A 27,055-nucleotide genomic window follows, 5' to 3' on the forward strand; every position below is an offset into this window, starting at 1 on the left:
AATTAATTGATGGATTCATAAGAATGGTTGAGAATTAGTGGATGGGTTCATACAAGTGGAAGAATAAAAAAAAGAGAATAATGGAAGAGAGAGGAGAATTAATTGTGAAATAGAAGGAGGGGGGTTGGGGAAAGGTGTAATTGTATTTTTTTTAAAGGAGCCCACATATGAAAGAACGTAGGAATAAAAAAAGGGTGTTGGGGAAGGGTATAATTGGATTTTTTATGGCTCAAATATGTGTGTATTGTACTTTGAAAGTTGGGTCTAGAGATAAGTATATAAAGATAAGTAGGTTCAACGATACAAAATAAATTATTTGGGTTTAAGGATAAACTAGGATAAACTTTTGGGCCTAGAAATAAAAATCCCTTATTTATAATATGCCCAAACTTGAGGAGAATCTTTCTCAAATTATTTTTTTTTAGGGGTGGGGGGGTATTTAGGGGGTTTTCTAAAATTAACCCTAAAATAATATATTCAAATTATACATGTGTCAAATTATATTTAAAGATAATGGATTAGTCTTACTCTTAAAATATTATTAATTATTTTACAGATATTTTAGAACCATATGTACCGTTACAATTAAGTTAAAATTCTAATGCAAGCATCACAAGATTGATGTTTACATGTGAGATTGTTTTAGATTAAATTAATATGTGAATGCCTCATATATCATCTAACAACAATATTTTATTTGATTGCTTCATGTTACATGGCTAATTCAATGTACTCTTTTAGTTCATGCCAAATATTACAAGTTTTTTAAAAATAAAATGTTAATGTAAGATTACCTTCTAGAGTTGCAAAATCTCGACAGTTTTTACATTGAAGAAATATTTTGAATATTGTAAACACACAAGGAGCACTGACTTTTTTATATCATTTTTTAATTTTAAATATTGCAAAAGGATGCATATTGTAAAGAAGAGTTTGATGGTAAAACTATATATTTTTAAATTTAAAATTTTGAAATAAAAACTATCTATGCGCTCGTTTGGCAAGCCGACTTTTTTTGCTCTATATCTTAGAATTTTATAAATAATAAAAAAAATATTGTAAAAAGATACTGCTAGTTAATCTATTTAATTTAAAATATCAAACTTCAAATATTAGAATAAAAGTTCCACTCCCTTATTTTGACTTCCTTTTAAGTTTCAAACTATTTGAAGAAAAAGCTTAAGCTCAACTATCTATTTTTTAATAATCCATATGCTATAAGTCATTGGTATAATCTATATGTATGCTCATATCTATAAAAATTAGAGTATATATAAAATAATAAAGAAGAAGTAGCAGCAGAAAAATTCTGTCCAATACAATTTAGAAACACATGAGTAAGACTGAAAATGAAACGCATGGAGACCATGCAAATCAAATTTAAGAAAAAAAATTAGACTCCTAGCCTTCCAAGCTAATGATGTGAATTCAGTTTCCACTATCCACTCCACATTACTTATTCTACATGTAAGACTCATCTGTGTGAGCACAGCCAAAATACTTGTTCGATCTTATGTATAAATAGTTTACAAATTAGTTTTATTGGAATTAGTAAATATTAATGTATTGAACAATAAATAAAGTAAGATTAATAAAATTAATTTGTTATAGGTTAAATAAATATTTAATTTATATAATTATTGAATATTTAGATTATTACATTCATCATTAGTTTTCATGAAAGTATCAAAACTTCGAATCAACATTTATCAACATAAAATCCATAAAGATCTTTATTTTTTTTCTTTTGTGTCACTTCGTCATCTTGCATCGACAAAAAACCTTCAAGTATATTCTTATGTAATGCATGTGCATTATACTAAAATCAAAGACAAATCATAATTCTACTAGAAAAACTTAGGGTAACTAACAATAAAAATCCCGCCGAGGTGCACGAGAACGACAGAAAATCCTCCGGATTTTGGAAGTTAACACTTTCACCCTCTCTAGTTACATCGTCTACCGCCAAATTTTTAAGGAAAAGTTTGTTTTTTTTTAATTCAACATTATGCGACTCTAATGACAAAGATACCCTTATGAGATTTGCTTCACTACCCATGACCTCTTTTCAATGCCCGACTTCTAGCTCTCTGTCCGGACCAAAAGCGCCGCAGCTCAATGCAATATGACCAATCATAACGTTTCACTGAAAACAAACAAAGATTTTTTTTTTCGAGGAAAATAAATACATCTGTACATAACAACACCAACAAACTCAACTACTGCATCTTTCGCGCACATAGGAATTAAACCTAAGCTCCCCTACGAGGGAGCGAATTAAACCTAAGCTCCCCTACGAGGGAGCGATACGACTTTACCCCTACTAGGCTTCCCCACGCAATGAAGAGAAATTTATCAACTGCAAAAACTGAAACTACAAACAGTTATTGCTCCACCTTTGATCTGTCAATTGTGCTATTTCTCATCCAACTATCAATAGAATAGAAATCTACAAGCCATTACATCAAATGCCGAATATTTCTCTGCCTTCAAATTTTAATAGGAGGAACGCCTCTGCTGACTTTATAAACGTTCTACAACACTGTTATCAACATTTAACAAGAACAAACATCTAACCAAGGTCATTAGAGGCATTTCTTACCCCCCCCCCCCCCCCCAATATCAGTCTATTTTTTTTTACCTGAATTGATTCAGCATTTATTCTCAAAATGTACAAGCTGTTTATGCGAAACTCAAAGCCCTTCTGCAATCACAAGGCCAATTTCTAGAACGAGGAGTCATATACAACAATGCCACTGTATCATCTCTTCAAGAAAACTATAATTGTTGTCACCATCAGTATTGCTATCTCTTCACTTCAAGTAAGAGGAGCTGCAACATTGGTCGCCATCGGCAATCTCTGCCTACGACACCGCCTTGTAGTCCTCCCCCATCCAATCATGCTCCTCCCATCAACTTCCATCTCATGTAACTCTACTTCAGATTTCGGCGCAGATGCTGGAAATGCAGGAAGTGGACTTACATGAATCTCCTCCACAGTGACAGCCAAGCTCCTAGGTTTCTGACCCACCCTCCTCCTTGTCAATCCTCCTGCTCCAATAGAATGGAGGTCTTCAATCACTTCTCGCCTCGACAACGATGAAAGTCCTGGGAGGATGTCTCTCTGGAAATCCCTCTTTTGCCTTCTTTTTCTTTGTTGACCTCTCCGAGGCTTCGTGAATAGCAATGTAGCCATGTTTCTCCTCGTATTATCACCATCACCATCTTCGTCATCATCATCTTTGTTTTGTTGTTTTTGCCATGACCTGCACCAAAATTCTTCAGGCTTGATTTCTTCGAGCTCCATAGTTAACTTCTCAAAGGTATCCAACTCCTCATTTGAAGTTGAAACCACTTCAGCAAACCAACGCAAAGTATCAGCTTCATCCAAGTGCCTACACTTATCTGATGATATCAAGAGAATACTTTCTGCTGCTTCTCTAACTAAGGATTCATCTTGTTTTTCTTCCTCTAAAACAACTGGTGCCTCCAAGTCGATCTTGAAAGCAACAGGTGGTGCAGAGACTTGTGAGGGAGCCTCTTGCATCTCAACTTCGGCTGAGGGGTCTGATGAATTCAGGTCAAAGTTCAAGTCAAAGTTTAAATCTATGTGATCTTTCTCTTTGTGCTCGATATCAACAATTCGTTCTGGAATGGAAAAACCAAAAATTTTCTTACTAGTTTGCCCATCAAATAAGTTCATGTTTTTCTCAGTTTCTTGTGTCATTTCATGTATAGGATCCATCGCCTTTAGCTGGGGATAACCTTTTGACAGGTCCAGCTCCAGTAAGGGGGAAGCATTAACAGTTGGTTTCTTTCTGACCCAAGGAAGCTTTTTTGACGGATCCTCAGACTTCTTCTCTTGCTCATTGATCTTGTGAGTGAGGCCATTTCGGCATCCATTGGAAGGTGTTTGATTCAAATTTATGTCTCCTTCAGGCTTTTGAAGTCCAGAACCATCAATATTGCTGAAGGCGATTGGCTGAGACGTTATCTGTGATGCTGAGCTATAGTCCGACCTAAAACCTTGGTTAAAACCATTTCGATAAGATGCTGCATTGAAGCATTGAAGAGATGGAACTGATAATGGAGCATTACTGAACGCATTTACAGGTTTCATCCATAATGAATGGGGTAACTGAGGGTTTCTACCATAGTCTTCATGTTTCGGTTTGAACCATGTCTCTCTTTTATTTTGATCTGGAGAAGGAATTTCATGAGATTTCTGATTTGAGTGTACGTGTTCAGATCGCATGGAGAATTTCTCCTTGGAGGAACCAGGACTGAAAAAGTTCAGATTGTTGGTGCTTTGTCCTGTAAAATTAATAACAGAAAAGATAAGATTTAAAGTAATAACATAGCATATGTATATTGTTGAAAGGATAAAATATAAATGGGAGCGAAAATGATTAAGAGTAGACTTGCAAGCAGAAGTATAGACATGATAGATGTGCAAAGTAAACAATCAGCATAAAACTTAGTAGGAAACAGTGTTATATAGCTGGTTTGATAAAATGCCACCATTAGAATATAAAAATATAACCTTCAACCATCACCACAACTTTGAGTTTTGTTGAAGCGGCAGAGGGTCCTTTTACATGGTGTCAGAGCAATCCAGATTTGAATCCTATTGGTCACGAATTTTCTAAAGCGGATTCAAAAAAGAAAGATACCACTCCATGAGTCCAAACTTTTGGACCATAAACGATCCTTCAACCTGCTAGGCCATGTTAGAATATAAAACTATAACACATTCACCACAACTTCGGAGTTTTGGTGCATGGGCAGGGTCCTTTCGCAGTCTTGCTTAAACTGTAATGAGTCCTTTGTAGCAATTGAATGTTTTATGCAGTATCAAATGTGCTAGTAGTTTAAGCTTTGGTTCAAGTTTCGAATAGCATACAATTTAGTAACAGAATTTTCAGAATTTCTATAAAGGAAAAAAGAAACGAACGAAGTATACAGATGGACTCATGCACCTGAATAGTTAGTTGAAAAAAGAGATTATAAACATCATAAAGGCAAATATGCCTTAAAGAATCAAATTATGGGTGGCAATGAAAATGCAACTTCTGGAACCCTGGAGTCCCAAGTTGACGGTATTTTTTTGCTGCTTATTAGGTAGGTGCACCTGGTACACCAAACTTCGGCATTCTTTTCTTAATCTGCAATTTTTCTGTCAACAAATCTATTCACTTCCATACTTTATTTTACATCAGCTGGTGCCAGTAAGTTCCTCTTGCCCCGAATCCAACAAATACATAAACTCTCATCCCAAATTGTGTGATCAACTACCCGGTGGTTAATCAACTACCCGCGATTAAGGAAACCTCATTATACAATTAATTGAAAAATGTTTTAATTATTCATTTAATGTGTTTAATCACACAAATAAAATAAAGTGCCTTATATCTACAATCACTGAAACCTTCAAATCTGGGTAGGAAAACTTCCAACATCATAAATCGAAATAAAAGAGCCTCTGAAATAAATTTAACTGGCCATATCATATAAAGCGTCCAGAAATGTATACATAATAGCATTAGAAAATATCAGCTGAATTTCTTTGTTGCCAATTTTTTAAGTGTCCAAGACTCTTTACAGGTATCTGTACTTACATTTTCCTTTAAAGTGTGAGAATTCTTCTTCCAATACTGTATACCAATTGATCACCATAAATTTCTTTTCAATCAAATTATTTCCACAACATTTATTTAACAGGATTCAAACTAACAGTGTGGTTTTACAGCTCAAGACATTTTGATGACATCCAGTCATGAACTTATGGATCCCATTAAAAGAAAGTGATGACATTTAATGCTCTATAAGCCTCGGTTCCTCTGTTTTTTTCTTATCCCAACTTCACCCGAGTGATACAGAGCAAAGAAAAGACCAACTACAATTGGGGAAAAGTGGAAAACTACATAACTAAGGAAAGATTGTAAATGCAACAAACCCACCTTAGCAAACATGAGATAAGTATCCAAATAATTAGAAGAGTATAAAAACACTTATCTCTAATCTTTATCCATAAATTTCTACCAGTAATTAAACATCATATTCCAATAAAGGGATACATGGAATCTACGGTTGTCTCATCAACACACTCAGTTATGTTCCAGCTTTGGTGTTTTAGGCACCTGAACTATAATGATACAATTCCCAAAGTTGATTTGACAGACAGTTAGATTTAATGTCCAATTAACTGAAGGATAAAAATACTTCAAAGATAATTGCCTCATCTGCAAAACATAACAAAAAAACCTACAGTCACAAATAGCTGGCCGCACCCACCCATGCACATGCACATGAACACACAAACATGTAGACACATACAAGCATGCCCATGAAGGGATCGACAAGCCAAGATGTAAACATAACACAAATATGCCAATTAGAATTTTCACCAAAGTCAAAGAAGGAACTCTTACTAGCTTCATTGCTATAGAATGGCCATTCCCAACTCGTTTTATCATCATCTACAAGAAAACGATTTGAACTAGTCCCTTCACCGTAAGGCCTGAGAAAAGCACTTGGCGAGCCTGAGAAAACTGTGTTTGATCTCATTGCAAATTGAAGCCCTTGATTCTCTGCAAAAGAGGTTCTTGGGCCCCGAAATTTAGTGGAAGCTGAAACAGATGCTTTTTTAATGCACAGTTCTCCACAATTAGAACCCTCGTTAATGCCAAGAGTGAGCTTCACATTATTTACAGAAGATGACTCAGCAACAACTTCCTTTCCCGCTCTTTCTTCTTCATCACAATCAATATACGTATCAGCTGGGAGTTGAAGGTCAAACATTCTCCTAGGTTTCCTGTCATCAGTTACTGTCAAAGGTGCTTCATTGCTACTCATGGTGGTTTCAGATAGGCGGGTCGTCTGGAACATTCTAGAAGTGCATTCGGATGGTATTTGGGGCAAAAAAGAATTTGATTGTGATGTATCGGTTTGTACAGGTCTACATGACCCTTTCTTTAATTCATCCATCATGCCCTTTTGGATCTTATAAAGACGGTGCAGTTCATAGACCTGAATCACAACAACAATTAAAAAGTTAAAAGAAATCAGAATTAGTATATGGATAACATGATGTGACTATATGCTATATTAAGAAACATCAAGATTCCTTGCTCTGAAATATATGCAAGGCATTGTGAAGGGACTCACCTGTTTCCTAAATATAGCTTCATGTTCAAGCATTGTCCTCTTAAGCATTTCTTTGTCAAATTCCAGACACCCATTTGATGGTCTTTGCTGGTAACTGTTGTAAATATTTCCACCTGATGTATCCACATAGTACTGAGGCCAACATCCATCTGCATCTTCGTTAAGATTCCCCATTGCATAAAATCTTGGTTGGTAGCTTGTACACTGCACTTTTGTACCCATTACTGCAAAGCATCAAAACAGTTAAGAAATAGGCAGATTATAATTAAAGTAAATTTAGCAAAAGCATGTCCTACTATTTGGAACACCTAAAACACACCAAAGATGAATCCTTGAGATTAGATAACTATTGTACTCATGCGAATAAATTTAGCGACATATAAAAATCATATATGTTAAAAATGAAAAATGACGTGAGTGGTTCAAGGTAGGAACGCTTAGGTGATTACTTGTCCCAGTTGCAAGTAGTGGGTAGCACATGAACAACTTCCTAAAGCAAAAGAAGGGTACAAAGTTACTACATCAAAAGTAATGAGCATGATAAATATGATTTCAAGATCATGATAAAAAGAAGGCAACATTTTTAATTTTCTGTGTCAACTTAAACCCCAAGATATATAGACGCTAAATGAAGAAAGGTAAGTGATGCTCACTCATTTTTCGGTCTTCAGTACTCAATTTTCCCGCTTATCTATCAGGAATATGCAAGTGCACTTATATATGCATCTAATATCATATTTGCGCCCAAAATGGCAGCATGAACCATTTCAAGTGCAGCCCACAAAATAACCAGCTAAGTGAAGATTAGTGGAAAACCAAGCAAGAGTACATATAGTTGTTTCCTTTAGGTACAGAAATGGCTGCAGTGTTTTGTATGGTAAGTCCGATGAACTTCATAACAGCAATCACTACAATCGATCATCAAAGTTTGAAGATTTTAGTAGTGTTGTTTAGAATTCAATATACTACTTTTAGTTGTATGCTTACCAGTTGGGCTATCAGAATAATTACCGGAACATAATTTTCCTGGTTGTTTTAGGTTAAATTGTTAGATGATTCTAACAAGACAAGCATGTCACATGTCTCATGCGTATACCTCTAAACATCAACTTGTGTTGATGCGTCATATCCATGACGGCTTGGTCCATGTCCATACAACACTGGCATGCACATATCCTTATTCTTGCACAGATTTTTACAGAAATACCACCTGTAAAAGTTTCTATACTATATGACAGCAGAACTATTTAAGTATAAATGTTCATGTTCAACTTGGAGACATCCTTATTATATTGCTCCTCTCTTAATATTAGCTGAAATAGAATTGCTTATGCCATAAAGTAATAGCTATAAATATTATTGGACGGAAAGTGACAAATTCTAGAACTTTCACCTAATATCGAGGCTAAGGATTTCACAATGTTACCTTATCTAGTAATTACCATCATTCCCTGGATGCATACTAAATTCAGAGTTAACATCCCCATTTTCATCAAATAGTATCATGGTAAGCTCACAATTAATTCTTGTATTGAGTCTCAAATACTAAAACCAATCTTACTTGGATTAAAACCCATTATAACTACGAAAATGACGTTAGTTGTCTATTTGGTATTGGGTCTTATTCCAAAAGAAAGAAAAATAATATGACTGCTTGCATAATCATTATCGATTTCTAATAACTTAAAAATACTATTATTTAAAATAGGATGATCTTTTGTTCGTTTTAGTATCAGAAACTATACCACAGACAATAAATTAACTCAGACACATTTATATTTATAATTTATTTTTATTGTAACCATGGCATATTTGTAGTCTATATTTAAGATCTGTTGTGTCCATGTACCTGATCATAAAAAGGTTATCGCACTAAATTAGCAATTTTGTTGTTTTGATTACTATGGATGTAGAATAAATAAGTTAGAATTTCAAGTTAGCTTTTGATTCCCTGCTTTGTAAAGCCATGTAAAATTAGGACTTGAATTTTTTGGTAGGTGATGAAATATTATGTAAACTTCTGTACAAAAATACAAGGAAGAAGCTGGTGTGACTATAAGACCTAGTTGAAGGGGTGTATTCACTAAACCATACCAAAAACTTCCTGAACTTATTTTCTATTAAGGGATGAGGTAAACCTGCCTAACTTACTCTGTTACTCCAGTCCAGACTTTTATGTAACTCAAACAAAGAATCCATTTATGAACATATTATCTGCATATATTATAGCATATTCGAAACAAATTGCAAATCTAGCCAAGTTTGATTTAAGTGTTTTTGAGCTAGTGAATCATACATTCATTCAAGGTTACAAAAAGCACTAGGCAACCTAGGCATTTGACCCGACGCCTACAGCCTAGGCATCTAGGAGGGAACCTGGGCGGAACATAGGTGATTTTCCTATTTTTATTTTTTAATTACAATAATTGATAGTAAATACCAATATTATAGAAAGCTTAGGCATTGGACTAACGCCTAGGCATTTTTTTTTTTTTTGTTAAATGGTGGGGGAGAAGGTTTTACTGAAAGTCGGAAGAGGTAGAGAAGGTGCTCATAGTTGGAAGCTGGAGGAGTTTGGAGGAGGTTGAAAGACATGGAGGTTACAACGGAGGAAGTCACGATCAAGGCCTAAAGAGTACAGTCCACGCAAGTAGCCCACGCTTTCCCGCCCAGATTTAAGTGTTTTTGAGCTAGTGAATCATACATTCATTCAAGGTTACAAAAAGCACTAGGCAACCTAGGCATTTGACCCGACGCCTACAGCCTAGGCATCTAGGAGGGAACCTGGGCGGAACATAGGTGATTTTTCTATTTTTATTTTTTAATTACAATAATTGATAGTAAATACCAATATTATAGAAAGCTTAGGCATTGGACTAACGCCTAGGCATATTTTTTTTTGTTAAATGGTGGGGGAGAAGGTTTTACTAAAAGTCGGAAGAGGTAGAGAAGGTGCTCATAGTTGGAAGCTGGAGGAGTTTGGAGGAGGTTGAAAGACATGGAGGTTACAACGGAGGAAATCACGATCAAGGCCTAAAGAGTACAGTCCACGCAAACAGCCCACGCTTTCCTATGCGCTTCCAAAATCCAGGTGGTAGCCTATGTACCACTTAGACGCTAGGTGCTAAGCAAGCGGCCTATGTACCACCTAGGCCTAGGCAAATGCCTAGGCAGGTTAGGTGTGACTTTTTAAAACATTGTGTTCATTAAGGGAAGGAATAAAACATATATAAAACACCTACATCATGGACGAAAATTAAACCTCACAAATGAGTAGCCAGCTTGGGATTTGGATGAGCTTATACAAAGACTCCGGCCTAGTTAAAAATATTTGGGCTCGTGCTACATCCGAGCCCATATATGTAGCAACTATGATGTATGCATGAATAGGTCGACGTGACTTGACAGCTTATACAAACTCATTAATTTAACTCGCCACGTCAAGCTAAAGTTTATTCCAAACTTAGTATAAAACAATCTTAAAAAAATATTGCCTAAAAAGATAGGAAAAGTATAAGATAAAATTAAGAACGAATTACAAATACATAGTTAGAAAGAACCTTTAAAGGTAAGATGAGGGAGAACAATTCAAGATTGTTTAGGCCTGTCGAGTAGAGACTAGGTAGGGGCAAGGTTTTGTAATCGGATATCTGAGAAATATTTGATGGCCAAAATCCATAGGATTACAGATATCGGGGAATATCAAGGATGTGTAGTAAATATCATAGTGTCGTTTCGAATGATGTACATATATAATATGACATCCTAAATTGTAATCTAAACATATTTAATGAAATCTACGTATATAAAACTGTAAATAATATATATTTAGGATCAATAACTAACCATAGAGAATTTCTTAGAGAAAAGAGCCATATATAACTTTGCTAAAATTTTAAATAGGGATGGTATTTTTGCTAAAAACATTAAAGATATTTTTAGAACTATATTGTTCTACGATAAGCTGTATAAAAGGACATATTGGCTGATATATCAGCCATATTAGTGCTATATAGCCCAAAACTTTCCACAAAGCAATGAACAATATTGAGACCGTATCATTTTGCAGCAAGCCTTATAAAAGGATATATTTGCTAGTATATTAGGCTATATCAGGAATATTTAAAACCATGGGTAGCGAGGCCATAAGTAGGGACGATTATAATTGAATAAGCAGCTAGAGATAGCAGAAGACTGTGCTTAGACTAAAGCGATAAATATTTGTAGCCAGCCATATTAGTGCTATATAGCCCAAAACTTTCCACAAAGCAATGAACAATATTGAGACCGTATCATTTTGCAGCAAGCCTTATAAAAGGATATATTTGCTAGTATATTAGGCTATATCAGGAATATTTAAAACCATGGGTAGCGAGGCCATAAGTAGGGACGATTATAATTGAATAAGCAGCTAGAGATAGCAGAAGACTGTGCTTAGACTAAAGCGATAAATATTTGTAGCCAGACCCCAAATAAATACTTTTTTACTGATTTTGTAGTAAGACCACGTACTTTGGAGATCCTTGCTTTAGATTCACGATATTATGAGCCATTGGAATATAAATTATAGTTTATAGTTTCTCCGTTCTCAAATTTTCTGGTTATATCATTGATTCTGGTGATGTATCATAATAATTTAGGCGTGTTTTATCATTACTTCTCTAGTATTTCTCACATACAGGAGTCTAGCCTCTGTCTTTGCGCATCAACATAAAACTCCACAAACATTTTGCATACCCAGGACATAAAGAAAAGCGAAGTCCAAAATATTACCAAACTGATAAGCACATTCTACAAATGGTTAGAACTAAGAAGAATAAAAAGAAAAGCTAAGTAACACATCAAGCCAGTCTACAGAGATCGTTAACAAGCCCAGTGGAAATTAAGCTCCAGAAACCCGAAAAAGGTGCTCTACGTAACTAGCAAAAAATTTGACAAGTAGCAAGCTATGTACTAGCTCCACGTCCGAATTCTCATTTATGGAAATCTGTTATAGACTTACATTTCACAAATATATGTTTTAAGGAAGGTTTAAAATCTTGGTTCCACGCTCAGGTTTCAAGTTTATATCTATACCAATAACATGTAGGCAGAATTTCCTTGTATAAGAACTGAAGTACTTATTCTCTGCCCCTCTTTTTGGGGAAAACTTGGACCTACGAGCTTGACCCTGCAAGCAATGCACATTAATGTAGGAAGAGCACTTCAAATAGTGGTAACGTACCAATATTTTGAGATACACGCTGGATAATTTAAGATTCCTACATGTTGAGAACGTGTTGTGTACTCTTTTAAATGTATATAAACATTACAATATATCTCATACATCTGGAATATGTATCCAAACTGAATTCTGACATAAAGTTAACAGAAACATGCAACAAATAGGAAAAGGAAACAACAGTAAATATTGGAAGTGAACTTTCTAATTTATCATCTATTTGATAGACAGTCAGCAAATTATTTTTGCAAATTACTGATTTACAATATCCAGCATCCCATCTCCAACACAACATTACTACCAAGTCCCCAAATAGCATTTCATTCCTTTTCCTTCATTAACATCGCTGACCTAACTGTAGAAAATAATGCCTAGTAATATTTTGGATTCTAAACTCTCCACACTCCATCAGTGTGCAAATAAAAGTAGTATACTCGTAAAAGAAACTGCATAGAGCTTCTCGTGTGGATAGTTTCAACATGAAGAGACAAATTTCTCTGTAACCAGAATGAAACCAAGCACTGCAAATATCATCTGTAATAATTCAAGAAAATGTGGCTCAGAATATGAAAGTAAAATAATTACCCTATCAAGCAGGAAACAGCCACTTGCAAAACAGTCCCAGTAAATCCCGAAGGCACGATTACTTGGCATTACTCATCAAATTAAATCAATTCTGAAATAAGCCAATTCTGAAGCTTCAATAGTACTTGAGTCTACACCACTTCAAGCAAATCTTTTTTGCTGATGAGAATAATGAGCTTCAAATTTTAAAATCTAGGTTGCCGGTCACTTATTACCTGCATAACCGACATTGCAACATTTCAAAATGTATAAGGAACAGATGATAAACAAATGTAAAGTACAAGGAGGAAGATCTAAGCAGAATAATCTGCATGCAAATAATAAGCCACAATTAGTACACAACTCCATTACATTATACAAAGAGGGGCCCAAAACTGGGTAGAAGAATCTATATCTTGCATCAGGAAACATTCTCACCACAAGCAGCAAATAAGTTTAATTCCCTATTCAAGAAAGAGACAATTATACATATTAAAAAAAAGTAGGAGAAAGAGGATTATATTCTCAACCCAAACCACATATTATCAAATTAAAGCTTCTAATCATTAATCTAACACCCCCAATTTCATCAGCCATAGAATTATATAAAGAATCTTACAAGCAAGAAACAATTTTTGCTCATGAAATTAGAATTTACGCGTGCAATTGCAATAACCCAGATCAACAAATCTAATCAGAAACCAATCAAGACCCAAATCAACATACGAGATGATCAACATATTAAAGCAAAAAAAGAAACAAAATTTAGCTCAAACCCATCTCACAATCTCTTAATCCAAGCATACCCAGATTGAGATAATTCATAAAAACCCATCAGAAACAAAAATCACCTCGATCTCACTGCTGCAATCCATCTCTAAAGCTCCTCTGCGAAGGGTCAAGCATCACTTGGAAAACCAACACAACCCAAGTGAGCGCAGCCCGTCTTCCATCAAAAGAGAATAACAACAACAGCGACAAAGTAAAGATGAGAGAGAGAGAGAGAGAGAGAGAGAGAGAGAGAGAGAGAGAGAGAGAGACCCAAGTGTCCCCACTACCGAGAGATACTCAAACAATAAAGAAATGGGTCAAAAAATACAGAGGAAAGGACTGCAGATCGTCATCCAATTGAGAGATTTCGATCCACTGGGCCACTCACAATCAAGAGAGAGAATGAACGAAAGCAAAGACTTTTAGAGAGAGAGAGATCTCCCAGATAATAGAGAAGATATCACTCCCACGCACAAACAGAAGAACAAACGACCTTCTAACAACAGGACATGAAAATTTGTCAACATCCGGTCTTTTCAAATTGGGACCTTCGGGGAGAGAACTGTTGATAAAAATTGGATTTTTTTTATAATAATAAAAACTCAATCTTTTTCAGATCAAACTAGACAAAGGAGCCCAGAGAGTAACAGAATCCCCCCCCTCTTCCTCCCCAAAGCCAAAACAAAATCTACGACCCACCTATTTTCATTCTTATTATTATTCTCATTATTATTCTCATTATTATAGCTTCAATTATAATAATTGTAACGTTGTAGTTGTGATATAGTCTACCATTATTAATTGGTTGGATATCTATTGGTTAATTAAGTGAGTGGGGCCCGCAGTGGCCTTGATTTCCTATTGAAGGCTAAAAGGAGATTGGGTGAGATTGCCATCACAGTTGCACATTACTACCAAAATTAGGATGTGGGGGTGCACGGCCCATGTGCACCCAGAACAAATCAGATTTGTCTACATGAAAGTTATTCCATGCCCCATGGGATTATTGCTAATTATGGGTGCTTCTGTTTTTTTTTTTATATAATCTCAGTTAGGTGAAAGAGAGTGCTTGTAATTTCTTAATTAATGGGAATTTTTGGGTTACTTGAGATATGATTTTGTTAATTCTTTTTGAAAAAGGATATGTTAAAGTATATACCATAGATTGTGTTAAACAAGAGATTTTTTGAAAGTATATACCATAGATTTTGTTAAACAATAAATTTGTTTTAAGTCCCCTTGTTTCTTTGCTAATCTCTTACAAAAATAAATTTTGATATATAAATAACATGTTTGTGAATAGGGACGATTGTAATTTTTAGCTGGAGTGGTCCCTTACAAAGCTCTGCTCATGGGAAGGGCATGAGAAGTTTCAAATCAATGTAGGGTAATTGAGAGCTCATGTGGTGAATGCCTTGCTTTCTTGTCTCTACATTAGCCCTGATTTATTCACTCTCTATCAAATTATGGAAGAAAAAACCAATAATTGAAATGATATATTTTTTTTTTGAGTGATGAAGATGAGCGCTCAAGGCCAAAGTTGGGACTTTATACATATGTAGGTGGCACATAACAAAGGATTGACCAACAAAGTGGTAAAATAAAAACAAAAATCTGTAGAGCACCCTCCATAGAATAATAAAATAGGGAAGAAAGACATTACAATGATTGTTGGTGGAGTCACAATTGTATTGATTGACAATAATAACTATATATTGGTAGATATTTGCGATGATATGTGCATTAAGAGTTAGTAGACATTTGTGGTTATATGTGCATTAAGAGTTGTGATACGTTAGATTTCATCCTCTTCTTTATCCTTGTAAAATATGTTACTGAATATCCTCAATTGAATGTTTTTATCAAAAAATTGGAACCCCCCCCCCCCCCCCCCCACCCAAAGAAAAAAAAAAGCTGAGGCTATTATAGATTATGAGGATGAAGTCAGTGTACCCTTCATCTTAAAGCAACCTAATTTTGGCCCAAGGCTCCCCCATATGCTAATGCTGACAACTCAACAGAGGCGAGTTCAAACTATATCTTATCTCGGAGCACTATCTGTTGTCCTAAAGCTAAAGCAAGAATGGAGGCATAAAAGCATCCAAAGAGAAATCTATCAAGCAAGAAGGACTGGATAAAATAGTGAAGGATAGGACAAAAATAATTTAGACTGATGCTCTCCTTTTAGCATTGGAAGGAGGCAATCAAAAAAGACCCCTTTGAGTGCTTTTGTTCCGAACATACCAAGAATTAAACAACTGCCTTTTTAAAAAATTTAGAGTCCTAAACTGAGGCTAAGATAAGCCATGATATGATTAGCATTCTTTTGGATCTTAAATTGTGCTTTGTGTGGACACTCTCATCCATGCTTTTAGTAGTTGCTAAAGTCCTTGACCTTGTGGTACTTTGAGGGTTATAATCCACCCACAACACCTCCACCCCCCAAAAAAAAGTCGACAAAAAAAAAAGATCATATTCAAACATATCCTTGCAAGTTGAACATTCTTTTCATGGACTGAAATCTCGACTCATATATTAGTATCTTTTTTTTTAATTTGCATCAAATGAGTGGCCAACGGGATTTAAAGCTAGATTGCTCTAATTCCATGTCAAAACCCCTTTTAGCACATGAATTTTTTTAACATATGCTAAGGATTGAGTATTATAGTTTTATACTCTAACAATAGTGATACTAACTGTCTATTGTAAATATCAGTTAGTACAAAAAAATTGAGATTATATTTCAATATAGCAAATCCTGATTATCCTAACAAATGAATAAAATGAAAGTACGACCCTACATTGCACTAATTATTATGTTATTCATAAGGGACAGAGTTTTTATTTTTATTTTTAATAATTAGCTGAATTGATTTTGTTGGCTTTGGATGTTTGAGCGAAACCTGGATCGAAATCAATAAAGCTAAAAAAACTAGGCATCAGTCGACCGATGGGCATGGATCAGTCGACCGATGCCCAGATCAGTTAACCGACGCGAAGACCCGTCGACTGAAGAAACCTCTACAATTGTTAAAAGTTTCTGCTCGGTCGACTAATGCTTATCAGTCAACCGAAAGAGCCCGTCAGTCGAAGGGATTTACCAGTCGACTGAAGAACGTGCACAAGCAGTGCACTCGGAAAACCTATTCTCATCAGTCATGCGTCAGTCGACCGATGACGTTAAAAACAGAAAGCATGTTTCTGTTTGGATTCCTGTTTTGGGCTTGGTGTATATATAATCCTTCTTTGTTTTTAGGGTTAAGTAGTACACGAAAAGAGAGGGTTTTGAGAGGGTTTTCTGAACACTTTGTGGGAGAATTCTCAGAGAAAAAGAGACTGTTTGCAGGCATTGTAATCTTCTTCAATCATAAATGAATTTTCTGGTGTGGCTCCCAAGGACGTATGCAAGTTTGTCGAACCTCGTTAAATCTGGTGTTCTCACTTTCTTATTGTTTTTCTTGCAAGTTTTGTTATTTGTCATGATTTTCTTGCTTGCTATACTTTAGACACAAGATCCGAATGGACACGGTTTATCGTTGTTTTAACCCCAACAACTGGTATTTGAGCTTTGTTCAGAAAGTATGATAGCTGTGGCAAAAGAAAGCAAATAGAAGATTGATAAGTTTGAAGGATCATACTTCGCCTACTGAAAGTCGCAGATGGTGGACTATCTATACCAGAAGGATCTTTACCATCGTTGGTGTGCAAAGCTAAGGGAAAAAAGGAGGAATCAGACGAGGACTGAAAAATACTAGATTAGAAGGCTCTAGGGCAGATTTGGTTGTCGCTCATAAAATCAGTCATCCACAACATATTGAAGGAGAAGACGACGGTGGGGTTTATTGAAGCGCTCGCGAAGATGTACGAGCAACCATCAGCCGCAAACAAGGTGCATCTCGTTGTTTTGGTAAAAAATTTGGTTATTTCATTAACAGACTCATCACAACTTTAGTCATTACAATGATCTCAACAAATAAAAATAAAAATTATAACTTTTTAAAAAAACACACAACGGACGTTTATCACCCGCTGTTTGTGTTGGATCTTGGCCTATGCCGGGGTTTATCCGTGGACCACCGACTAATCAGATCCAATATAACTATTTCGTTACCTCACAAAAGAGACAATAAACTAAAGTAACTATCTCGGCAAAAAAAGATAATCACTATTCTCGAGAATCACAGCTAGGTACGATCTCAAGGAAATGGGTAAACGGATGCAGATCTCTCGAACTCTTCCTCTTTATACTGAATAGCTCGTCGAGATCTCTTTCTCCTCTCTGAAATTCGGGCTCCTCACTCTTTAGTTCGACATGGCTTCGCCGACGCTCGAGAATTCTGGATCCGTGTAAATGAAGATCCTAGGGCCATATTTATAGGCTTCAGAAGCCCAGTTTTCGAATAACAACAAATGATTTGATCTTATCCTCAATTGTAACCACTTAACCACGTTCATAGATAACTCCAAATCAGTTGGAGAGGCTTTGGATCAGAAAAAGGTAGTTAACATCGAAGAAATGGGCGTGAAACAGTATTTTCAGGGCCGGGGTAGTCTCGGCCATGCCGGGATAGTCTCGCCGAGACTGTCTCGGCCCTGGCCGAGACACAAATGTGTCTTGGTCTTGACTGAGACGTCGCTTTCCCCTTTTTGACTATTTTTATCGTAATTTTCCGATTCGGTTTCGGAACGACATGATTCGAAGTGCGTCAGAAAGCTAAAGAAAAGATCTACAATCTTCCATGGGTAAAACATATGTGGAGTGGATGAGACACGAATGGTGCCTCATATTTCGTGAGTTAAACGTAATTCCTGATTGGATCGATACTTTGTTATTCTGTCGTCCTGTTGATTCGTACGTTTCGTCGACTCATTTCATTTTCTTATTGATGTCAGATAATCCTCTTCGACTCGGATAATATCATCTATCATCTTCTCTTCATCTGGAACTGTGTGTGGGAACCCATAGGCAATTTTTGATGCCTACACTCGTTAAGAGACTATTCAACCTCAAGATGGTAGAATGATGCTCCTTCATGATGTATCTCAGCGAGTTCAACATGATTATTGATTAACTTACCTCCATCGACATCATGTTTGATAACGAAGGGCAGACCCTATTGATTCTATCATAGTTGCCAGATAGCTGGGCAGGTTGTATGACCGCATTTAGTAACTCGGTAGGAAAGGAGAAGTTAAAGCTGAGCGAGGTTGTTAGTATAATTCTATACAAGGAGGTTAGAAGAAAATCATCCAAATCAGAAGGTTCAGGTTCAGCCCTAAATCTCAAAAAGAGAGGTCGAAGCTAGAAGAAGGGTACCAGAATAGGAATCAGTCGAAGTCAAAGAAGAAGATGTGAAACTCGAAGGCTAGACCTATCAAAGGGATGCGAATGAGCAGGAGGCTTATATCGTGCAAGATGCCTTGATCCTTGCTGTGGATAGCGATTCTGATTCATAGGTTATTAATTCGGGGGCCTCATTCCACACCACTGCTAATAGGAAGCTTCTTCAGAACTATATAGCAAGGGACTTTAGGAAAGAGTAATTGGGAAATAATGAGCCTTGCAGTATTGTTGAAAGAGGCGATGTGCAGATTCAGATGAAGGGCTTTAAGTGGAATCTAAAGAATGTCAGACGCGTACCAAAGCTGAAGAGGAATCTTATTTCGGTGGGCCATCTTAGAGCGGAAGGCTATGTTTCAAATTCATCAGAGTTCGTGGAAGATCTCCAATGGTACTATGGTGGTTGCCCGAGGTAACAAAACAGGAATTCTCTACCTTACTTCACATGCGAGTGACACCCTCGCAATTGTAGCTGGCAAGGAGAATGCAGATTTGTGGGACAATAGGCTGGGACATATAAGTGAGAAGGGTATAAAGATTCTACACTCACAGGGAAAGCTAACCAGTACCGATTCAGTTAAAGTTGGTGTTTGCGAGGATTGCATCTACAGAAAGCAGAAGAGGGTCAACTTTCAGAAGAGTAGAAGACCACCTAAAGCTGAGAAGCTAGAGTTTGTCCATACAGATATTTGGAGCCTAGCTAGCGTGTCTTCTCTTGACGGTTCGGCGTACTATGTCACCTTTATTGACGATCACTCGAGGAATGTGTGTGTATACTTCATGAAGCACAAGTCAGAGGTGTTCGGGATCTTTAAGAAGTGGAAAGTCATGATAAAGAACAAGACATATCTGAAAGTAAAGTGTCTGAGATCGAAAAATGATGGAGAATACGAGCTGGAGGAGTTCAAGAAGTTCTGTGACCTAAACATGATATGTTTAGAGAGGATTACTCCAGGGACACCACAACAGAATGGCGTTGCAGAGAGGATGAATAGGATGTTGACAGAGCGTGCGAGGAGCAAGTGTTTACATGTAGGTCTACTTAAGATGTTTTGGGCGGACATGGTGCATACGACAACTTATTTGATTAATCATGGGCCATTAGTTCCATTGAATTTTGGGATTCTAGAAGAGGTTTGGAGCGGAAAGAAGATCAATCTCTTATATTTACGAGTACTAGGTGGAATATACGTGCACTGCACGTGGTTAAATATTTTAAATATTTACTTTAAGTTTTTTTATTTAGTTATAAAAAAGTTTAAAATTATCATAATATATTAATTTTTTTATATGTCCATGTATAAAATCTTGTTAGGTTTAACATTTTGTCTTCTAGAGAAATAGTGATGTTTAAAGCCTTAAAATATTATTGATTTAAGATTAATTAGTAATTTGAATGTATAATAACATAATATTAATGATGTAAGGGACCAATATGAAAAAAAACTATTATTATTATTAATGAAGAAAATAAATTGTTGAATTCATCAAAGAAAAATAATAGGTTTTATCTAATTATTAAGGATTTTGTTTAGTTATAAAAAAATCACTTCCACCTATTGTTTACTTCCACCTATATATTGTTTATCCAGCAACCGGGTATTATATATATTCAAGAGCTTTTTTCTAGAATTTTCTAAGTTAGAATGTGCAAATTCAATCAAGAACGAAAACGTAAAGTATGTGATCAATTCCAAAATATGATATCGTACTCTTCTTACATCTCAACAACTATTAATTTATCTGTCAAAATGATTATTCTCTAGTTTCAGAGAATTATAAAATATACTTTGTGAATGATTTATATATATTATGCACTCATATTGATTGTATTTTAACAAAATAATTCATATCCATTCAATGTCAAACAATATCCAAAAAATGATGTTAAGGAATTAGAAGAATACAATTTCCGCAACACTACTCATATCCGAGTTATGAGCTTCATAAACTTATAAGAAGTTGAGTAACATAAAATGACAACTTAACTTACTTTATCTAATAATTTATTATAAATCGTGAAAGATAAGGGGAATCAAAAGGATCACATAACCATCCCAAATAAAGATTAAGTTTCTCTTAGAGGTTTTTATAGCAAAAGATTTCCAGAGTTGATGTATATGATAAATTTAAGGAGAAATAACCAAAATCAATTCATTGATTGATGGTCTTGTTATAGACTCCACTCTTATAAAATTGATGTCACATGTGCCTTAAGTTGTGCTTTAGGTTAAAGGTTGACTTTCAAAACTCCCCTTCAACTATGGGGCGCATGTAGGGGTGCATTGGTCCAGATACGGCTCGGATATGATCCCTACCATATCCATATATGCTTACTCATCTCGGATACGGTTACGGATACAGATATACCTCGGTAAGGAAAATTCATATCCATATCCGCTAAAATCGGATACAGTTACGGATATACATGCGGATATGTATGCATATACAAAACGGATATGAGAAAGCTAGATAGTATTGAGAAAAACATAGTTCATGTGATACAAAAGAGTTTGTTTATATGTTCATTATATCTGAAAAGTTAAGATTAGACATATTGATCATCAAAATTAACCACAAATCCATAATCAAAGAATCGAAACTATAATAAGAGTATGACTAATATGTATTCGGATATTTCGGATACGGATACAGATATTTTATTATAAAACCATATCCGTAATCATATCATATCGGTTATAGATTTGAGTAACCATATCCGTATCCTAACAGATAGGGTTACAAATATTTCCTCAGATACGGATACAGTTTAGCACCCCCCACCAAAAAAATTAAAACTGAGTAAATCTCCGTCAAGTTTTAGGTGTTTTGTAGGTAATCTATCTCAATGTAAAAAAACGATTTAACCCCTATGAACTTTTTTCACTTAAACATAACCTCTCAAAACTAATATTATTGAGTCTTATCTGTTATGTGACAAGTACTTGATTTGAAAATATCAAAATATCCCTCAACCATAAAAAAATTACCTTGGTTTTTGCTAGATAAAAGAAAAAGAGGTGATATATAGAGGGGAAAAATTGTAGATTAATTGATGTCCTTTTTTACCGATTGAGCATTTCTTTTTAACTAAAATGACTTTCTTCAAGAGGGTATTTTGTCCAAATCACATAATGAAGTAACTATGTTAAGGGGATCTATTGATAGAAGTGTAAAAGATTATAAGAGTTTTTATGAGACACGTTATAGTTGAAGGGTGTTTTCTAAAATACCACCAAAATTGAGTGGGGTTATCTATAACTTATCCATAATAATGGGTTTTATTAAATTGAATCAGTTGAATGGGATTTTTGAGATAATCCCCATAGTTGAGATGATTTTTGAAAATTTAACTCTTCTTTTAAATATGTCTTATTTATACTTTGTCCCTTAAAATTTTAATAATTTAATATTAGTCCTTAAAATTATAAGCAATTTTAAAATTTTGAGGGAACAACATAGAATTATTGGATACTTAAAATCAAGGAACTAATATCTAAATAATTTTCACATATTTGCTTTTATAGGCATTGTATTAAATATTGGTTGGTATATTGCTATATCGGCCGATATATTGGGTTAAAGACTTTATCTTAATAAAATTTTATATTGTTTTATTTAATGGTGATTTTTTTTGATATATCATTGCTATAAAAAATATGGCTAATATATCCCTTTGAAGATATTAAAATAATCGTGTCATTTTTAATTTGATTATGGGCTCGGGTTTGAATCATGTTTGGGGAACAAAATTGAGACCCACAAAACCTGCAATTCTTCTCCAAAATCTCTGCATTCTTGGCTCTCCAAAATCTTAAGCATATATCTCGATGCAAATTGTTATGTTTAAAATTCTTTAATATGTTAGATTACATATTATAATATTATGTTATGTATGAATATTATCTCATATGACGCCCAATATTATATGCATTTTCTCGATTTTTGCAATATGATATCATGGATTTTACTTGTTCCATATTTATGTCATGTCCACCATCTTGTAGTAGTCATTCGAAAGCCTATTCTAAAGTTTTTTTAAGCAAAGTATATAATTTTAGGAAATAATTTAAAATCTTAAGACTTATTCTAAATATGGTGCTTTTTAAGCATTGCATTTTGAACCTACCTCCTTCTAAGGTTTAATACATTTGATTTGATTATTGTATGCTTAAAATTAGAAATTATATCTATTGCTCTATACTTAAAAGGGTACTATTTATGATACAATAAATTATTGTAGCATAAGTAGTAAATTTACTCGCATATTTAAAGGAGGACCTAAAGATTTACTGTTCATGCTATAGTAATTCATTGTATTATTTACTGTAGCATGAACAGTAAATCTTTGGACCCTCCTTAAAGCATATAGGAGTGCATAAGCTAAGCATCTAGCCTCAAATTGTATGATGAGTATTATTTATCAATGGGGTTATATATTATTGTTTGTAGATAACAAAGGTTTCAATTTTTTATAAGCTTAACTGAACTTAAATAACTTATAGTTTACCAAAATTATACTTATCTGCCCCCACTTGTATCTTGCTACACTTAAATATCTTAATGTTTTCTAAAATTTTATGTTTGTACCATCTGTTCTGTTACCTAAACATAAGAATGCTCTTTGTAATTTATCTATAGGAGTGTCATGGTATAATTTTAAGACAATCCTATGTTTTCTACTATTTCCATATATACTTTATTAATATGTAATTATCTATTAATATATTATTATAATTACTAATAATTAATATGATGTAGAGTTTTACAATAATGTTGGAAGTTATAGGGACCAAATTATACAAATTTGAAGCGACATATAGTATAATTAATTAACAATAATAATTAATTTAGTTTAGTTAGTAATAGAATGTAATATCAAAAAATAGGGGTAATATAGTCCTTGAAAAGTTTTTCCACAACTCCCTCTTTTAAAGGGAGTATGATTTGGTTGCGTGGCATATATTCATATAATGACCATGTCAGAGACAAGCTAGAAGCTAAGTCACAGAAGTGTACATTCATTGGATACGACATTAATGAGTTTGGATATGGTCTTTGAGATGAGAAGAACAGGAAAATTATCAGGAGCATAGATGTGATATTCAATAAAGAGATGATGTACAAGGACAAGGACAATGTTAAGGATAGACAAGCAGTGGGAGCAGTACTAAGGGTGCAGGTGGATCCGAGTACATGGATTTGGAGGAACTTCCAAATAGGAGAGATAATGTCAGTTCTGACTGAAGAACGAAGGAGACTCCAGGTGCAGAGACTACTACTCAGGGTGTGGAGCTTAGGAGGTAATCTAGGATACCCAAACCGAATCCCAGTTATTTTTCATCACTTGATTACTTACTTCTGACAGATAGCGAAGAACTGGAGTGTTATGATGAGGCTATGCAAGTTAGTGAATCTCAACAGTGGGAGCAGGCGATGCAAGAAGAGATGGATTCTCTCCACTCGAACAAAACATGTGAGTTAATCCAGCTACCTGTACAGAAGAAAGCTTTACATAACAAGTGGGTCTACCGAGTTAAGCAGGAGAATGATGGAAGCAAGAAATACAAGGCCAGATTAGTTGTGAAATGGTTTCAACAGCGGGAAGGAGTGGATTATTCAAAGATATTTTCCCCTATTGTGAAGCTTACAACCATCAGAGTGGTGTTGAGCTTAGTAGCTGCTGAAAATCAATACCTTGAGCAGTTAGATGTCTTCATGGTGACTTGGATGAAAAAATCTACATGAAGTAACATATTGGCTTTATAAAAAAAAAAGAAAGAGATGGTGTGTTGGCTCAAGAAGAGCTTGTACGGTTTGAAAAAGGCTCCGAGACAGAGGTACAAGAAGTTCGATAACTTCATACAGAGCAATGGCTATGGAAGATGCAATTCAGATTATTTTTGCTACTTCAAGATGTTCGAGTCCAGCTATATCATGTTATTATTGAATGTTGATGATATGCTAGTTGCAGGACCATGTTTAGAGGAGATAAACAAATTGAAGAAGCAGTTGGCGAAGGAGTTTTCTATGAAGGATCTGGGTGTAACGAAGCAAATTCTTAGGATGCGAATCACTCGAGATGAAGCTGAAGGGATGTTGAGGTTGAGTCAGGCTAAATACATCAAGAATGTACTTTAGTGATTCAACATGGAGAATTCTAAGCCTGTTGGCACACCCTTTGGAAGTCAATTCAGGTTATCTGAGGCGCAATCGCCTAGGATAGATGCAGAGAAGGAACATGAGCAGAGTGCTATATTCATCAGCTATTGGTAGGCCTATGTACATGATGGTTTGCATAAGACCGGATATCGTCCATACAGTGGGAGTTGTGAGTAGGTTTGCAAGTAATCCAAGAAAGCAGCATTGGGAGACAGTAAAGTGGATATTACAATACTTGAGAGGGACTACACATATGCTACTATATTTTAGGAGAAAGAAATTGGTACTACGGGGATACGTGGATGCAGATTTTACCGGTGATCATGATACGAGGTGAAGTACTACGGGGTATGTTTACACTTTAACGTCGACAGCAGTGAGCTGGGTCTCATGTCTACATAAGATAGTAACGTTGTTCACAACTAAGGCAGAGTATGTCGAAGTGACTGAAGCCAGCACTGAGATGATTTGGTTGACCGGGTGCCTGAAAGAGTTGGGTTTGAGGCGAGGGAACGACGTCCTTTATTGTGATAGCCAGAGTGCTATACACCTTGCCAAGAATCTAGTATATCATGTCAGAATAAAGCACATCGACGTACATTACTACTTTATACGCTCGCTGATAGAGGATAGGAAGTTACAATTGGAGAAGATTTTGGGGAGCCAAAATTCTGCAGATATGTTGACAAAACTAGTAACCATCGTGAAACTGGAGTTGTACATAACTTCATTTGGCCTTCATGTTAGCCCTTATGTTTTGATGATGTTCTTACAACCACCATTATCGGTACTAATGGCTTATTGAGTGTAAATTTAGTAAAATCATTTGTCAAGCTCGTTAGTGCCATTAACGGAGGATGGATGGAATATACGCTAAAACGAAGACATCTAAAGGAGGAGGAGGCCAAAAAGATGAAGCAACGTTATTTCAAGAACAACAAAGTCATATAAAAGCTTCATCCGATTCAAGCTATATCAAAGCTCAAGTATTGCTTTCAATATGAGGATATTAGCTTTCTTTTGCTTTTCTCTCTAGTGCTAGAATGTAGGCAAAGAGTTACTGAGTTTACTTGAAGCTATTGGGAATCACACACACGTTTTTAGACTTGTGTCTTTTAAGCGTTTTTCACAAAACACTATTTTTCACAAGTATGAGTACCTATCTGCAAAATTCTTTTTCCAAACAGTTTGTTTTTAGTATTAAAAACATTTTACAAAGTTTCAGAATTTTCAGAGGTCAAATGAATATTTTGCAAATATTTCAAGTTGGTCAAAAATCTGTTTTCTGGAAAATATCAGAAATCGGTCGACCGATCCTATGGCCATCCCTTAGTATCTTTCCAGATTGTCGTCGGTCGACCGATACGGTCGACCGAATTTTCAATCTTCTAATCGCACCGACGAGGCTCTGCTTGTTTTTCCAAATTTCTTTAGCTGCCCGCGGTCGACCGAATTTTTCGGTCGGTCGACCGACGGTATTTTCGGTCGACCGATTATTTCTTCGGTCAACCGATTTGGTCAGCCGCGATTTTTTAAACGGTCGTTTCTCGCCTCGACTCCTGTGCTTTCACTTATTAGTGATTGGCACAGTCTGAGGTCACAACCTGCAAAGTAGATTATCTTCCTAAATAGGAAGATTGGGTTTTTGTTTTTATTGATTTAAACTCTTTTATAAAAACCCCCAAGCCTGCTTCTTCTTCCCCAAGCCCTAACGTTTGAAAGAGAACCAGAGAGCTCTGTTTCTTCCTGAGAAAATTTTCAAATCAAACTTGTTCTTCTGAGTTCTTGTGTGTGTTTCACTTCCCAGCTTCAGTACTCTTCTCTTTGCT

The 27,055-nt window shown here is 35.4% G+C and overlaps 1 protein-coding gene across 1 annotated transcript; it reads right to left on the reverse strand.

The window, feature by feature from the left end:
- On the reverse strand, positions 2,617–14,376 carry LOC109834093. Its single transcript, XM_020402004.1, has 5 exons — positions 13,804–14,376; positions 12,974–13,188; positions 7,168–7,391; positions 6,432–7,029; positions 2,617–4,314 (listed from the first exon to the last, which is right to left on the reverse strand). The coding sequence occupies exons 3-5, from the start codon at positions 7,387–7,389 to the stop codon at positions 2,819–2,821; spliced, it is 2,316 nt and encodes a 771-aa protein (XP_020257593.1). The 5' UTR covers positions 7,390–7,391; positions 12,974–13,188; positions 13,804–14,376; the 3' UTR covers positions 2,617–2,818.

The sequence above is a fragment of the Asparagus officinalis genome, chromosome 3 (assembly GCF_001876935.1).
Source record: "Asparagus officinalis chromosome 3, Aspof.V1, whole genome shotgun sequence".
Lineage (NCBI taxonomy): Eukaryota > Viridiplantae > Streptophyta > Magnoliopsida > Asparagales > Asparagaceae > Asparagus > Asparagus officinalis.

Bases quoted from the DNA above. Each gene is read 5' to 3' on its own strand.
- LOC109834093 (XM_020402004.1), bottom strand. From the start codon at position 7,389: ATGGGTACAAAAGTGCAGTGTACAAGCTACCAACCAAGATTTTATGCA. The intron at 7,030-7,167 runs GTGAGTCCCTTC...GTTGTGATTCAG, and splicing joins AAGCTATATTTAGGAAACAG to GTCTATGAACTGCACCGTCT. The intron at 4,315-6,431 runs GTAAGAGTTCCT...TTAATTTTACAG, and splicing joins ATTCTATAGCAATGAAGCTA to GACAAAGCACCAACAATCTG.